The sequence below is a fragment of the Macaca fascicularis genome, chromosome 15 (assembly GCF_037993035.2).
Source record: "Macaca fascicularis isolate 582-1 chromosome 15, T2T-MFA8v1.1".
NCBI classification, from domain to species: Eukaryota; Metazoa; Chordata; class Mammalia; order Primates; family Cercopithecidae; genus Macaca; species Macaca fascicularis.
This window is the reverse complement of record NC_088389.1, coordinates 90,380,402-90,395,998: the sequence shown is the minus strand read 5'-3', so window position 1 is coordinate 90,395,998 and position 15,597 is coordinate 90,380,402. Positions and strand designations below refer to the sequence as shown.

The following is a 15,597-nucleotide window of genomic DNA, read 5'->3' as shown; positions in this document are numbered from 1 at the left end:
ATGCTTGGTTATTACTAATTCTCTAGGATTTTGTTCCTGTTTGATCTTTGCTTTTCTAATCGCCAATAAAACCTGAACAAGCAAACAGAGGTTCTGTATCGTTTGCTCATTGAGAAAAGAAATCTGAAGATCTTTTAATATTTATTTTACAGACAAACGCTTTAAAGAAGAAGCTTCAACCATTCCTGCCTTCTACCTGTCTCTTCTCCTTTAATACACAAGACAGCATGTCGCTCACGGAGAATCAGCTCAGAAATTCATTTGTTGAATTTTAGTAAATAATGCCACTAAACTTTAGAACTAGTTTACATAAAAATAAAAATTAAGAATTTACAGTGTCTTGATGAAAAGATTATTTTGCATCAGTGATTGTGGTGGTGGTACTGTTCAAATGCAATGAGAGGAGATAGAAACCTTGACCTTTCAGAATGGAGAAATTTTAACCAGGTACAGTCCAGTTAACGGCTGGGGCCGGAGGTGGCGGGGAATCCTGTGTTGTGTGAAAAACCATCCTGCTACAGGAGAGAGTAGTTGATGTGTACTGCCTGTGTAACGTTGTATGTTAAACAGAAAAGGAAGAAAATAGTACCAAGCCGTTCTCCACAAATTTAGAATCAGAATTATAAACACTGGGCAAGGTCCTTTGATAGTACCAAGACGTTCTCCACAAATTTAGAATCAGAATTATAAACACTGGGCAAGGTCCTTTGAAGTCTATACTGAACCATGGAGGGTGATAGAGGAAAGACATTCACCCCTCTACGTGATACTCACGTTCGAGTGTTGATGTACCACAAGTAATTTTTTTAATCCTATGTAAAGTATAATGCGGTTCCTAGGTCCCTTGGCCCCATCCCAGCGGCAGACCTAGATATTATAAAGTCTAAAGCCTATGAAACTTTAAAGGACTACTTTATGAAAACAAATGCAAAAACAGTATTTTTATAAATTTTAGAAAAATTTATAATCAACTGGAGATACAGGTAAGTCTTCCTGGACCTTCGGAAGGCATCGTATAAGGGAGGGCCCTAATTCCAAAGATTCCTCAACTGCAGGGTAAGCATGTCTCTACTTCAGCTCCACACCAATTACTTCCCCTCCACCATTCTGACAGAGATTTGCTGGCACCTGAGTATGGCAAGAGTTCGGTGGGGGTCTTTGAACAAGAATTCATCTCCCTGGAGGGCACAGGAAGCGTGGCCCCTGAGCTTAATCAATGCTGTTAGCATGTAGTTAACCAGGCTTGTGTAAAACACATCCCATCAACATTTCACCACTATGCTGTAAAGTAATTTTAATTTTAAACATATTTGTTTGTTTTTAAATAATCACAATCATATTTTAAACATGTTGATAGGGAATTAAGAAAAGGTCGGTTCAAACCCCAGTCAAAATGGGCAGCACTGAGTGTCCTCCTTGAGAATAATCAAGGTTTATAGCAAATCCTTGAGAATAATCATTTAAGTCAGAGTGAATTCCTCCTCCCAGATGATGATTTATCTGTTTGTAAGCTGAGATGAGGGAATTCCATTTACCATTGAGCCAGTGAGTGTTAACTTTATTAATGCATCTTTACAACTAAGATTAATGGGACCCATAGCAAGTCAGCTGTAGCACTTGATGTCAGTTTATAATGAGCTTGGCAATACCTGGAAATTCAGATCTATCATCATAAGTTATAATGACATGCATAAAAACCTGAGTGTAAATAAAAGGCTCTTTGGGATACAGGGCTCTATTCCAAGTTGTCAAAGCCTTAAAAAGTAACTTATCTAACAGTGTTCCCGTACTGGAGTACAGTGTATGCTAATGGCTTTTCCTCAAGGGTTAAAATGCCTAAACTACCATTTTTTAATAAATAAATATTTTATTATAAAAATCAATTTTGCTTAATGAAGTCCTCTGAGGGAGAAGATGTTTTAAGATATTTTACTAGTACACTTTAAAATCATTTTGTATTTAGGTATGCTCTGTCATCTCCACCGAGAGCAAAAAAAGAATCATAAAAAATGGTAAGCGCAGCAATAAAAACTCCTTTTACTATTAGTTGGGAGAGAAACAAATGGGAATATTACTTTGAAGGTAATTACTTAAGTTTTTTTATTGCACCATATTTTCTCAAAACCCAACCAAAGTATATCCCGAATCTTCCTACAAATGAAACACAATTTTTCTCTCAGAACATTTTTACTCATCAGGAAAAAAAGGTGAGTTTAATTTTTCTGTCAGTTGAGGCTTCATATGTCAAACACATCTTGCATTTCAACAAACTTTACTGTCATATTGATTCAAGGAGACATTAGTTCTTACTGCAAGTACTAGCTTGAAAAGGTGTAAGCTGCATTACTGTGAGAGCACTTTTCTTCTAAAAATAGACTTTATTATCTCCAGCCACAGTATATATGTATCGCTGCCTTGTCATTTTAACCAAATGTATGGCTTCCCATCAAACAGAGATTGCAGCTTCCTTGAAGGCAAGTGGGGGAAGTGTCTTTCCATCTTTTTATTCCTAATACTTAGCACACTTCCTGGAATACAGAGGAACAGAGATGATCAAATGAATAAATTCATGAATTAACACAAATTTCTTCTCATATATTGTATGCCTCTCCGAGACATGGAAGCAACATCTCCTGACATTTCTAATTTTTATAAATAAACCTTAAATACAGCAGTCTGCAAGAAAATAAAATTTAGAAACTTTTTCCTTAAACTTGTCATTCATTCATTCCATCAACAAATTTTGGCTGGTAGCAGTGGCTTATGCCTGTAATCCCACAACTTTGGGAAGCTGAGGTGGGAGGATTGCTTAAGCCAAGAGTTCAAGACCAGCCTGGGCAATACAGCAAGACCTATTCTCTACCAAAAATTTACAAAATAAAAAAAAAATTAGCTGGGCAAGGTGACTCATACTATAGTCCCAGCAACTCAGGAGAGTGAGGTGGGAAGATCCCTTGAACACAGGAGTGAGAGGTTACAGTGAGCTACAGTGAGCTATGATCTCACCACTACATTCCATCCTGGATGACAAAGTGGTACCCTGTCTCTAAAAAATAAAACAAAAAACACAAATGTTTACCGAAAATGTCAGGCACTGTGCTTACTGCCATGTGTACAGTCTGGAGCAAAACAAAGCCATGCCCTTATGGAACTTCTAGTCTAAGCATGCAACTAACTCTGTTTTTCAGGATAAAAGGAAAATTTCATCTAATTTTCTCTTAAGTATACTCCCCTATCACTTATGACAGAATGATGTTCAAATTTCAAATATTTCGTGGATCCTATAACAGCCAAATGGTGGCATCTGGACCACATGATTATTTAGTGGACAAGGGCCTGACTTAAGGATTAAAAAATTTGTATATTCCCAGCCTTAGAAAGATAATTCTGCCTGTGCCAAAAAATTCTGCTTCACAAATGGGGCAGTGCCCTTTAATCAAATAATTTGAAATTAACTCTTAATAATAATCGTACTGATCATAGTAATACTAGTGATGATAATGATAATCACAACAACAACTCACATTTCCTGAGTGCTTAGAACTTTGCTAAAAGCTTTACATGGATTATCTCCTGTAATCATCCTCTTAAGTTTAGGCAATAGGTCTTCTTATCTCCACTTGACAGAGAGTGAAGCTTAGAGAGGTTAGGACATGTGCACATTGCCACAGAGCAAATAGGGGAGTTAGGATTTGAACTCGGGTCTGTCTGTTTGCTGAACCTACACCCATAACTACACCTTCTGTCACTTCCTATACCAAGGTTGGTAACAGAAATAATTGAAAAAACAAAACAAACAAATAAAAAAAACAAGCAAGAAAACATTTTCTATTACCTCTTTCAATGTTTCAAGGATATCTGAAATTCTTCTGCTTCTTCTAAAATATATATCTAATGCTACATTTTCACAGAAATCATAAAACAGTTATAGATTTTTATGTACTCTGTGACCTAGATGGCATAGAACAGTATGACAGTATCACTGTAGTTTGAGCTAGGCAGTTGAAGCAATTGACTACCTGGACCTACCTAATGTATAAGCGTTATGAAGAATATGGAAATGTGTGTTAACATAACAATAAGCACAAATGTAAGGGGGAAAAAAAGGATCTAAAATTCTTGGGATTGTATACTAGCATAGCACTAATAAATGATCTTCAGTCTTTCAAAATAAATTGGTAATACTGTATGTTTTCAGATTGTTGTATCATCTTATTTCTATGTGAAAAGCTGTTTTTCAGTCCTTTGGATTAAGGACTATTTGAGAAGACACAAAAACTCATTTTCCAGTGTTCTTCAGCCTCCCTTCCCTTCACCATAGCCATGTATACATATAACAAACACTTACCGAATTACTATGTGCCTAGCACTATTCTAGATGCTGGGGATTCGGTAGTGATGCGAGAGCCAAACCAGCTAGCTCAGCTTCAAAGAGATAATAAAGGGAGAAGGAAGGAAATTAACATTCTTTGGCGACTTTATTGTTAGTTACTCTGCCAGATGATTTAATATACATCATTAACTTCCCCACAAACAGCCCTAAAAGATAGCCAGGATCACCCCCAATCCTGCAGATAGGAATTTAACATTCAGACTTGAGTAATATGTCTAAACCCATACAGTTAGGAAGCACTGGAAAGTTTATACAAATTCATGTTTATGTAGCTATAAAGAGCATCTCTCTTCATTCCCTGTTTCACTGTCTTTGTAGTTCTCGTTCCCTTTGCCTCGACTTCTTGGCGCTCAATCACACTCTTCATCTTACAGTGGCCACTGAAATAATTATTATTTACTTTGTTCATTATATGTAAAGTAAGACTCATTCCTACCCAAATGGTCTCTTAATGCATTGTGCCTACAACCATATCTATAGATCCCTCTACATATGTACCTGTTCATGCCACAAATATCTCTTGGGTGCCCAATAAATGCCAGGAACATTTTTGGCCATGGAAAACTGTAATGGAGCTTATACACAAAGGAAGAGGTATACAGGATAAAAGTCTCAAGAAATAAAGAGTATAATATCACATAGTAAAAAGTGCTACGAAGCAAATTAAACAGGTCATACACAAACACACTATATACATACTACATGTACAAAACATACATATATGCAAATATACCTCCCCAACCAGTTTTTGTATAAATATTGATAGTTGATAACTAGCTTTATTAAAAGCCATCGTGATTTTATGAGCACACACTTTTCTCCCGTACTTAATTTTCTAGTTGACTGGTAAATGATAGAACTGTAGTTACCCACATAGTTAAACAAATACAAAAACAAACAGAAAGAACTATGTATGCCAATACTTAGAAAGGTAGAAAATATCTAAAAACTTTTCATACTGATTTTCTGGTCTCACAATTTACAGCTTCCTTTTTTAAACAGCTCTTTTGGTATTTATGCTCTAAGAAATACAGGATATCTTCTGGGAAAATACAAACTATGATCAAATTTTAAACCTGAACACAGACATCATCAGACATGTGAGAAAAATCTCAAAAGCGCTACACTTATGACCAAAAATCTATCAATTAAAAAAATCTACTGTTAAAGGGTGGAAATAACATTTATTTAAAGAATGGATAAAGTTTAATAATCAAAGGTAAAGTTCCAAGAAACAAAAAAGAAAGGCACGGAAAGTTTTTACATATAAATTAAAATATAGCTCATTTTGGAAGATGACAGATAAGAGAGTCTTGAAATGCTCTATTCCCCGGTTGCCTAGTAGTTTAAAAAAAAAAAATCTTGCTATCTTTAATAAAATATATTAAGAATATGGGATGTGTGTCATCATAGTTGTGTTTAATGTGGCATTAATTCACAAGTCATTGTTTTTTTAATAAGATATAATAAGTTACTTGCTCTTCTAAGGAGATATGTAATTAGGGCTTTGATAATTAAACCCTAGATGAGGCATTTGGTATATCTGTGCCCTAAATACCAATAAATTATGCATGCACAACTTTTAAAACAACATCTTAATTAGTAGCTTAAAATAAAACTAATTTGGAAAACCAGGAGACTGAATTTTTAAAAATTGTTCAAATTTTATCAATGAAAGCCAACCAACTACCTAGTTTTAAAGTATAAACATCAATTATGAATGAGTGTGATTGTTTGATAGACTAAGTGAAGTATTTTAGTAAACTCCTTTGTAATTTTCAGCTCACATAAAGATGGTCTAGGTTAAATTAATCACACATTTTCTCACTTATTAGCTTTATCTCCTTAGCCAATGAGTCATGTTCCAACCTCATTTTCTTTTACTACTACTATTTTACTTCTACTCAATTCCGACCTACCATTGTTCATACCCACCTGTAATTGCTAATTTTATGTGTCACTTGATTAGGCGAAATATCTGGGGTGCCCAAATATTTGGTCAAATGTTATTTTGAGGGTACTATCAGGGTGTTTTTGGATGAGACTAACATTTAATTTAGTCACCAAGCAAAGCAGATTGTCCTCCCTAATGTGGACAACCCCTACCCAATCAGGTAAAAGACTAAGGAGAACAATAAGCTTGAGCCTCACCTGAGGAAGGAAGAACTCCTCCTACCTTCAAACTGGGACCTCAGCTTTTTTCCTGCCTTTGGACTCAATGTGAAACATCAGCTCTTCCTAGGTCTTCAGCTTGCCAGCCTTTGGACTAGAACTGACATCAGCTCTCCCGGGCCTCCAGCTGACAGCCCTGGCAAATCTTGAAACTTCTCAGCCTCATTACTAATGTCAGCCAATTTGTTAAAATAAGGCTCTTCCTATATATGTACATATTCTGTTGGTTCCCTTTCTCCAGAGAACCCTAATACACTGCACACACCTACCATCAATACTCAGGGATTTCCTCCCTAAGCCACTTTGCTCATGAAGCTTCTAGTTTCTACTTCTCTCTCAAGTTAGCTCTATCTCATAGACTCCTAAATATTCTTCATGCCTCAACCCAGCAGTGTCCTCACTCTCACCGTGCATCATCCATGTGGTATTCTGCACACTTTGCACCCATGGCACTTCGGCACCTTTTATTTCAAATCATACTTGTCTGTCAACTTGTCAGCTGGAAAAACATTGTCCTTCCAAGACAATATCTTGTATATAAAGTAAATATCTCAAGGGCTGAAACCCACTGTCACACGTAATGCAGCAGGGATAATTTCAGACTTGGCAAAACTCAATGAAAATCTTAGTTGTACGACCAAGAACAAATCATTTCAAACTCTCTGGACCTTGGCTTCGTACATCCAAAATAAGTAGTAAACACCAAATTCCCTTCTAGCTCGACATTTCTATGGTTCGGTTAACAAGTTAAGCAGCAAACACTCACATGAGTTGATGCTCATTTCAAAATTATTAAAAATAATATTTTAATAGGAAGTCAAAAGAAGAAAATTGTTCTTACTTAAATGCAGTGATTTACAAGTGTGCTCGTTTTTTCTGAGCCCTTTTTACACATGCTCTCAGTGTGGCAAAACAAGTAATGGTTCCAAGGAAGGAGCATGCATCACCAACATAACAGTCCTCAAAAGATAGATCAGAAGGAAAATGAATAGCCTCTCCTCACAGGTACACTTTCTCTCCCAAATTTTCAATTTTAATGTCTCCCCTTACTAGGGTCTCTCATAGACTATCCATATGGGCTTCTGCCTTTGTGACCACTGATACCCAAATAATCACTGTTTTTAAATTCTAAAGATTACACCAATGAAAGTCAGGAGTGTCTGTTCACTTAAAGTGGCTCTGCCCACCACCACCTTTTTCCAGCATGGAAATGCGGTACACAGGAAGGCTTTATCGTGTTGGTATCAATGTATTCCAAGTACTCAACTATTTTGTAAGCCTTTTCCAGTAATCTTCGGTCAGTACCATAATTGTCAGCACGTTTGTTCTGCGGTGGCCACCCTTCCTTTTGTTTCAGTGTTTCATAAAAATCCTTTTGTGTGACACTCAAGCAGCTGTGCTTTGTTCTTTAATGTTCCTAGCCTGGATCTCCAGCCGAGACCACTTTATAACATAAACGGCAAAGTACCATTTTCACAGCGGGGACAACTGTGTTCATCTTCAAAAAGAGGCATTAATAAAATGAGACTGTAATGAACATGCTAATTCTGATCACAGGGTACTGCACAATGGCAGAGATAGTTGACTGCCTTCTCCCTGAAAGATTGTAAAAGTTGTATGTTTTTTTTTTTTTTAACAACTGCTATAATGGCTTAGGTTTTTTGAAACAGACATATTATGCAAACATTTCTCTCTATTTCCCACTGCAGCGCCTTCTCTGTCTCATCCAACTGCTCACTGTGTGTTTTACTATCTCAGTAACAGTCACCTTCAGGGAGCAAATTTCTTCCATCTTGCAAGAACTGACTTGCTGAAATAGGCATGTCAGTGAATCATGGAAAGCTGGAGAGGGGTGATCTGAGTGATCTGATCGCTAATCTGAGGCCTTCCCAATGCATATGAGGCAAAAAAAGAAAAAAAGAAAAAAAGAAAGAAAAACAGAACAGGGAAGTTAACAGATTTGCTTAAGATGCCACAGCTATTTTGTGACAGAGCTAAAGCTGGAATTCAATTTCCTAAGTCCTAGACTTGGGTACTTCACATGTTATCTTTTGTCCTAATGGTGATAATTCACAAATGATATATTTATATGTAAGAGTAGATACTCACACGTAAGTATCACTTGATGAAATATATTTGCTAAACGAGGTAACTAAAATGCCTCATATCTGGTAAACTAGCATTTTTAGACAATAATTGTACTGTAGATATGTTCTATGAACAAAGCTAGTTCCCTATAAATAGATAAGAGCAGCAGTGTTATATACCATACCCTGTTCTGTTGTGCTCGTGGTGGTGGTGGTCTGGGGCAGTGCTATTTGAGAATGGTCCAGTCTAAAAATAATCTACTAAGATTTTTTAAATGACCCATTACATGCTGTTTGAGATAAGAGCAAAATGTGTATTTTCTGATCACTTTCCTAAAACAAAAAACAAAAAACAAAACTCTAAGTTCAAGAAACATGATGACATTTAGTCAGATGCTTAGATTCAAAGTTGATTAAATGATTGTAGAACTTTGTCTTAGAGAAGAGAGGTTACATAAGCAAGAAGAAATAATTATTGATGTCTTTCCTCTTGCCCAAAAGAAACCGGTACCCCTGGACTCTTACTAGAAAGAAAAGTCTATGGATAGTGATATCTCATTTTCCCTGCCTAGTGATTGATAACATCTACCAGAGAGAATATTTTCATCCTCAGTTATCACTGCATAAATTTGTATTACATGGTTTCCTGCTGATATCTTTAGTCAGGAAGAAATTGTGACCAGCAAACTAAAGAAACAGACAGAACCAATTCCATTTGGATGATAATCCCTGTTCTTACAAACACTCTCTGTGGTCATATGCTTGCTCTTCACTGAAAGCCTGTTAATTCACTGTCCTTAGCAGCATTCCACAATTAGTTAAGGCACAGCCCTTAATAGCCTCAGTACAACCTAAGGCCTTCACTTAAAGTTCTGCTTAGGATGGGAAAACACAAGTATAACAGATATACTAAGCCTCCTAAAGTGTTATATCATTAGGGAGTCAGTATTTTCTTGTGTCTCCATAACCAAGACAACTAAAAAATCAAAATGACTTGGAAGACATAAGCCCTACATTCACCTCCCCCTTCTCCTATTTCTTCTTCCATGAACCACACTCTATGGTATAGTTAATTGCCCAAATATCTTATTTCGGGGCACATTCAGCCTGAGCTTGTGGTTATCCTTCCTTATTGAAACACAGTTTTTAAGAGTAAGGGTAATTTGAAACAAGTTACAAAGGGAAACTTGTTCCAGAAATGCTCCCTTCAAGGCACCTGGGTGGTCAGGGTATTAGTTCGATGTCTTCTTGATTAACCATACGGGTCAGATGTTTGAATTTCCAATTAATTAGTTTCTCTAGTAGCTTGTGTGACATAAATGAGTGATCGTCATCCCGTTCACGTAGACAAAACCCATCATGAGAATTGGCACATTTTTGGCATTTGTCAGTAAAGCAGGGAAAAAGTAAATGATCCATGTGGACGAAATGGGAATCTAATGAGGGCCACTGGATGGAAAGTGTAAAGTGGTCTCCATCTACTGCAGAACAGAGTGCCTGAGTGTCCGCCAACATGATTTGCAAGAGAAAGCGAACCTAAAATGTCACAAAGCTCCTCAACTGCGGTATAAACCTCTTCACACACATTTATTTAGGTGTTCATGATGTCCAAAGTCTATGAAAGTCAGATTACACTGGAATATTATTAAAGACTACTATTAATAGAAATAACAATATTTAGAAGTTTTAAGCAGTGACTCTAAGAAATAAAACTAATTTCCATCCATATTTATTTTATCCTAAAAGGATATATAAAAGTATTCTATTTTAAGATTATGTTTAGACTACTTTTCTCTCATCCAAAATACTTTTGAGTTTTTCTCATGAAAGTTCTTTTTTTTTTTTTTTTTTTTTTTTTTGAGCCGGAGTCTCGCTCTGCTGCCCAGGCTGGAGTGCAGTGGCGCGATCTCGGCTCACTGCAAGTTCTGCCTCCCGGGTTCACGCCATTCTCCTGCCTCAGCCTCCCGAGTAGCTGGGAGTACAGGCGCCCGCCACCTCGCCCAGCTAGTTTTTTGTATTTTTTAGTAGAGATGGGGTTTCACCGTGTTAGCCAGGATGGTCCTGATCTCCTGACCTCATGATCCGCCCGTCTCGGCCTCCCAAAGTGCTGGGATTACAGGCTTGAGCCACCGCGCCCGGCCCTCATGAAAGTTCTAAAACTGCTAAATGTAGTCTTCAAAAAAAATAGAAAGGGTTAACTACTCAAATCATAAATTTTCATACAAATGTACTTACACATGACAGATGTTCACATAGAAAGTTGAGACCATTTTAAACACTTTTGATGCATTTGTTTTATATGGGGACTAGCTGTATAAAAGCAGAGGAGATGATGAAACTCCAGCCAGCTGAGAGGCAGGAAAACATTAATCCATGTGAATTTCTCAGTAAAGTGATATTTTCCTCCAACTTTTTGTTAATGTCTTCATCGGATGCATAAAGATAAGCCAAGCACGTGACTGCCACTAACTCCTTTTAAGAAGTTCAAGGGATTTAGAAAGTGAAAAAACTCAAAAACGCTTCTGAAAAGTTTTATCTTATCGTACCTTTTTAATATACCTTCTATACGATGGCATTGATTCTAAACCAGGTAAATAAACGGAGATTAAAATTTTTAAAGCAGATGAACAAATGAGCTAAATTTTGCTTCAAATACGAACACCTGAAAAATGACCACAATTTTCAGACAAGCTGATGTGAACTATATATGTATATTCAGCAATATGTATACGTTCCATAGTGCATATTATAGCACATATAAACATAGTCTCTAAGATTCGTGCCAGTTCTAAAGTCTAATTTCTAACTCCTATTCTTTTTTTCCCTAATGTCTCATTCTCGCCTATTAGACCATTCATTCCCTTGCCTTTTTAAATATTGTAAACATGTTATTTTTAAAACCCATTCATACAGTTCAATTACCTGTAGGTCACAGACTGTGATTTCCACCCTTGACGTTTGGGCTTACTGTTGCTCGCTGGTGGTAGCTGACTCGACTGCTTCAGAACTGGTGCTTATTAACCCATCTGGGTATAAACGACCTTCTCTAGGGTTGTGTATCTGGATTATCGGAATGTCTCTGTGGGGTGAGTGCTATCATGGGTGTCTGTTGTACACTCTATGGGATTCACTGTTTCTGACCAGCTTTTGTGTTAAACTATTTGGTCCTGAGAATTACACAGTAGGAATAGTACTAGAAATCTCACTTGTAGGCAGAAAGCTGATCTTAGTCTCTGTTACTCCCAACTTATTTTATATAAGTATGTATCTTGCTGGAGTGTTAAAACTCCAGCACTAAAGCATATGGTCCGTTATGTTATTATCTTGGGTTATTATATTACAATTATCTTTTGTCTAGGAAATCCCTCCTTGTTTTTAGCAACTGGAAATTTCTATTTCTTGTTTGCAAGCCTAATTATGTTTTTAATTTTATTTTCAGATACTTCCTCAACATTTCTAGGTGGTGGTCAGGGAATGGGAAACTTCCTGCACCAACTTAGCTTGTCATAACAGCCAGAAATGTAGCTCAAATCTGACTTGTCTGTTTTAAAGCAGCATCTGTTACATGCATTTAAAAGATATATACATCCAATTGTCAATATTTTCCCTGCAACTTAATAAGGTGTTTATATTATTTCAAACATATTTTGTATATGTAAATAATCTCATTTTCTCAGCCTCTTGAATTGCTTCTTTGTGTGTGTGTGGGGGGTGTGTGTGTGTGTGTGTGTGTGTTTAGTTTCAAAACCACCAGGTAAATTTGGCCTACATTACTAATTACTGCTGGCCTCCAAATAAATAAGTTCTTGACAATATCAATAGGGTTTACCTCCTTGGAAGAAACCAAGATGTTTATAAAATCAAACTTTTTTATTTTATAAAAGATATAATGTAAATCCATCCCTCCATGGGAAAAAAAAAATGAAACAGAAGAGAAATGTAGTTAATCTATGTAAGTTCCTCTATGATTCTGATCCTTTCCTTTCCAATTTCCTTCATCTGAGGAAGGTCTATTCTCCTCAATTTTAGAAAAGAGCAAAATACAACAAAACAAAACAAAACAAATGAGTTGTGTGCAGGAAAGAAAGAGATAAAGGCACAGAATAGTTAATCTGGAAATGTCAACTGTGAGGTGCCTAATCGGGAATGTTCGTATCTCTACACAGAAGCCTGAATTAGAGACATACAACACAGTCTTCATCACTAGCTTTATTTTCCAGCACTCCCATTGTAAAGGAAGTCTACAAACTGAACACACTGTACTGGAGATTTGGCAACTCACCCTGTGCTTTGTCAAATTGTGTAAGCAACATTGTCGGAGACAAAGAAAGGGATTTGTCAGCCCAGTTATTTAGATCAATACATGTTGGTTTAAGAAAGATAACAGACAAATAAAAAACGTATTTTTTTTTTCACATGAGACAGGTGTATTTCTTATACTTGGTTCTGACCCATTGCTTAAGGAAAGTTCATCTTTAGGCTGAGGTTGTTTCTTTACTTTGCAAATATCAATGTCAGCTATGGTAGCTGTAAAAACATAGCTGCTGAATGTGGTATGAAAAATCCATGCACGAGAAATGCCAACATACAAAAGAGTACCATATCCTGTTTCCTTTCTAGATGCTCTGCCAAAAATCAAAATGGTATCTGGCATTTGAAATCAATACCTTTTTCAGCTTTTTTACCCCTGATTCTCCCCCTGAACTCTAGTTCTTTTAAGACCCGTAACTAGAGAAGGTATTCACTGTCTAATGAAAGTTCAACTCTTATAAACATTTTTTTTTTTTTTTTTTTTTTTTTTTGAGACGGAGTCTCGCTCTGTCGCCCAGGCCGGAGCGCAGTGGCCAGATCTCAGCTCACTGCAAGCTCCGCCTCCCGGGTTCAAGCTATTCTCCTGCCTCAGCCTCCCAAGTAGCCGGGACTACAGGCCCCCGCCACGGCGCCTGGCTAGTTTTTTGTATTTTTTAGTAGAGACGGGGTTTCACCGTGTTAGCCAGGATGGTCTCGATCTCCGGACCTCGTGATCCGCCCGTCTCGGCCTCCCAAAGTGCAGGGATTACAGGCTTGAGCCACCGCCCCCGGCCTATAAACATTTTATTGAACTGCAATTCCCATTTAAGCATCATCACAATGCTAGTCTTTTTAATGATGCTATAAAAGAGATACAGAATTGTAACAATGACACAAACAACAACCTTCACTCATGCACTTACCCCGTAAAACTGTGAGTCTGGTGGATACACTTATTTCTCCCACATTATTTGAGGCCACACATTCATAAATGGCCTCATCCCTCGGAGTCCGTAAGGGTTGTATTCTGAGAACTGATCCAGACCCATCGTCAAACTCTATTACCTATTAGAGGAAACAATAGCTGTCACAGGTGTTGTTACAGTTGTCTACCTCTCAGCTAAAGCTCTCAATGCAGTGGTGGATCTGCCATCAGGCTCATAATAAACTAGACATCATTCTGAAACTGAATTTTGATATAGTGGTGAAAAAATATTTGGTTTAACTTAGTGAATCTTCTACTGAACAAGGAGAAAGATATGTAACTACATATACAAAGTATGGAGATTTCTAGTCCCTACTAAAAACCACGAGGGTTTACTCATTAAAATATTTCAGTATGTGCATCTAGGGCAATTTTATTCTATTAATTTTGCAAGGGGCTTGCAGCTATGATCGATAAACTTCTCAAATTATTCTTTCTCTGACGGCACATACACAAATGTGGATTCATTCAATAATGAGACTGTAAGGTGAAGAATTAATGCACACCACCACAGATAGCTCTGCTTGTTTAAACTGTCTCATCCTGAACAGTATAGATGGGCAAACCATAAAGAAAAACTGCATAAATCTAGTACTTAGGCAGCCAACGAGACAACTTTCACAACCCAAAAGCCTGATGGCATGCATTAATTTTGCCATAAATCATTTCAGTATTTGTTCTAGCTTAGCATTTTCTGCATTTTTAGAGCATTCTTGCTATAAAATGGAGGCTTGCTTCACCAGACAGAAAATTAATGTCCTAAACACTAAGCCTGAATTCACCATCATTAGGAACTTTTCTGTGAAACAGTTTAGTAACACTGATAATCCTAGGTACTTGTTAGCTAATTCAAGTACCACTTAAAAAAAAAAAAAAAAAAAAACGATGATACTAACAAATATGTATACAATACTAGGGCGTCCTCTGTCTTTTCTGTAACTATGCTGCATTCCTTCAGCTGTTCACTGAGAAGCTGTGCCTTTTTTTTCTTGTATTTCACTGTGAATATTCCCATGTGCCTAAATTATGAATAAACTCAGATTGCCTTATAAATATATTTATGGGATGCTTAATTCCAGATTTTGTGTGTGTGTGTGTATATTAACATACAGAGAAAGGACATCAACAGTTTCAAAATATGTCCACTTCAATCTTTGTGCATTCCATTTTTGTTCAAAATTCACGTAAATATCCAAAATGGCCCATTTCTCAGTGCACTATAGTTTATTTTCAACTCTATAAAGCATACATTTCAAAATAAATCTATTATGCATCTTAGGAAAGAAAAGTTTCATAGTTTCATATTGGAAGCTTTGTTAAGCATTCCATAATTTTAAAAAAGTTATGATCATTTTATGATTTAGTGTAGGAAAAGGTTAAAGCAACTACAAAACCACTTTAAATGTTGACTAATTTATTAATAAATGTCACCGTATGTTTACATTTGTGAACTATTTCCTAGATTTAGACCTATCCTCTTACAACATACAATATACCACACATTACAAGCCAGTGATGTAATTCCCAGTTTGAAAATATCCAGTATTGATTGCATGCCTGTCATGGACCAGACACCATAATTAGCACTGGGGATAGAAGAGGGAGCAAAAACATTCACCATGTACTGCTCTCATGCGCCATATAGACTAGTGAAACCATATATATATATA

The 15,597-nt window shown here is 36.8% G+C and overlaps 1 protein-coding gene across 50 annotated transcripts in view; it reads right to left on the bottom strand.

Moving 5' to 3' along the window:
- Positions 1 to 15,597, bottom strand: part of PTPRD (protein tyrosine phosphatase receptor type D) — a 545,821-nt gene that overhangs the window by 308,363 nt on the left and 221,861 nt on the right. For all 50 annotated transcript variants that reach the window (XM_074017470.1, XM_074017474.1, XM_074017485.1 and 47 more), the window contains one exon: positions 13,866 to 14,007. In XM_074017470.1, coding sequence (XP_073873571.1) covers positions 13,866 to 14,007 — 142 coding nt within the window. The remainder of the gene's footprint in view (positions 1 to 13,865; positions 14,008 to 15,597) is intronic.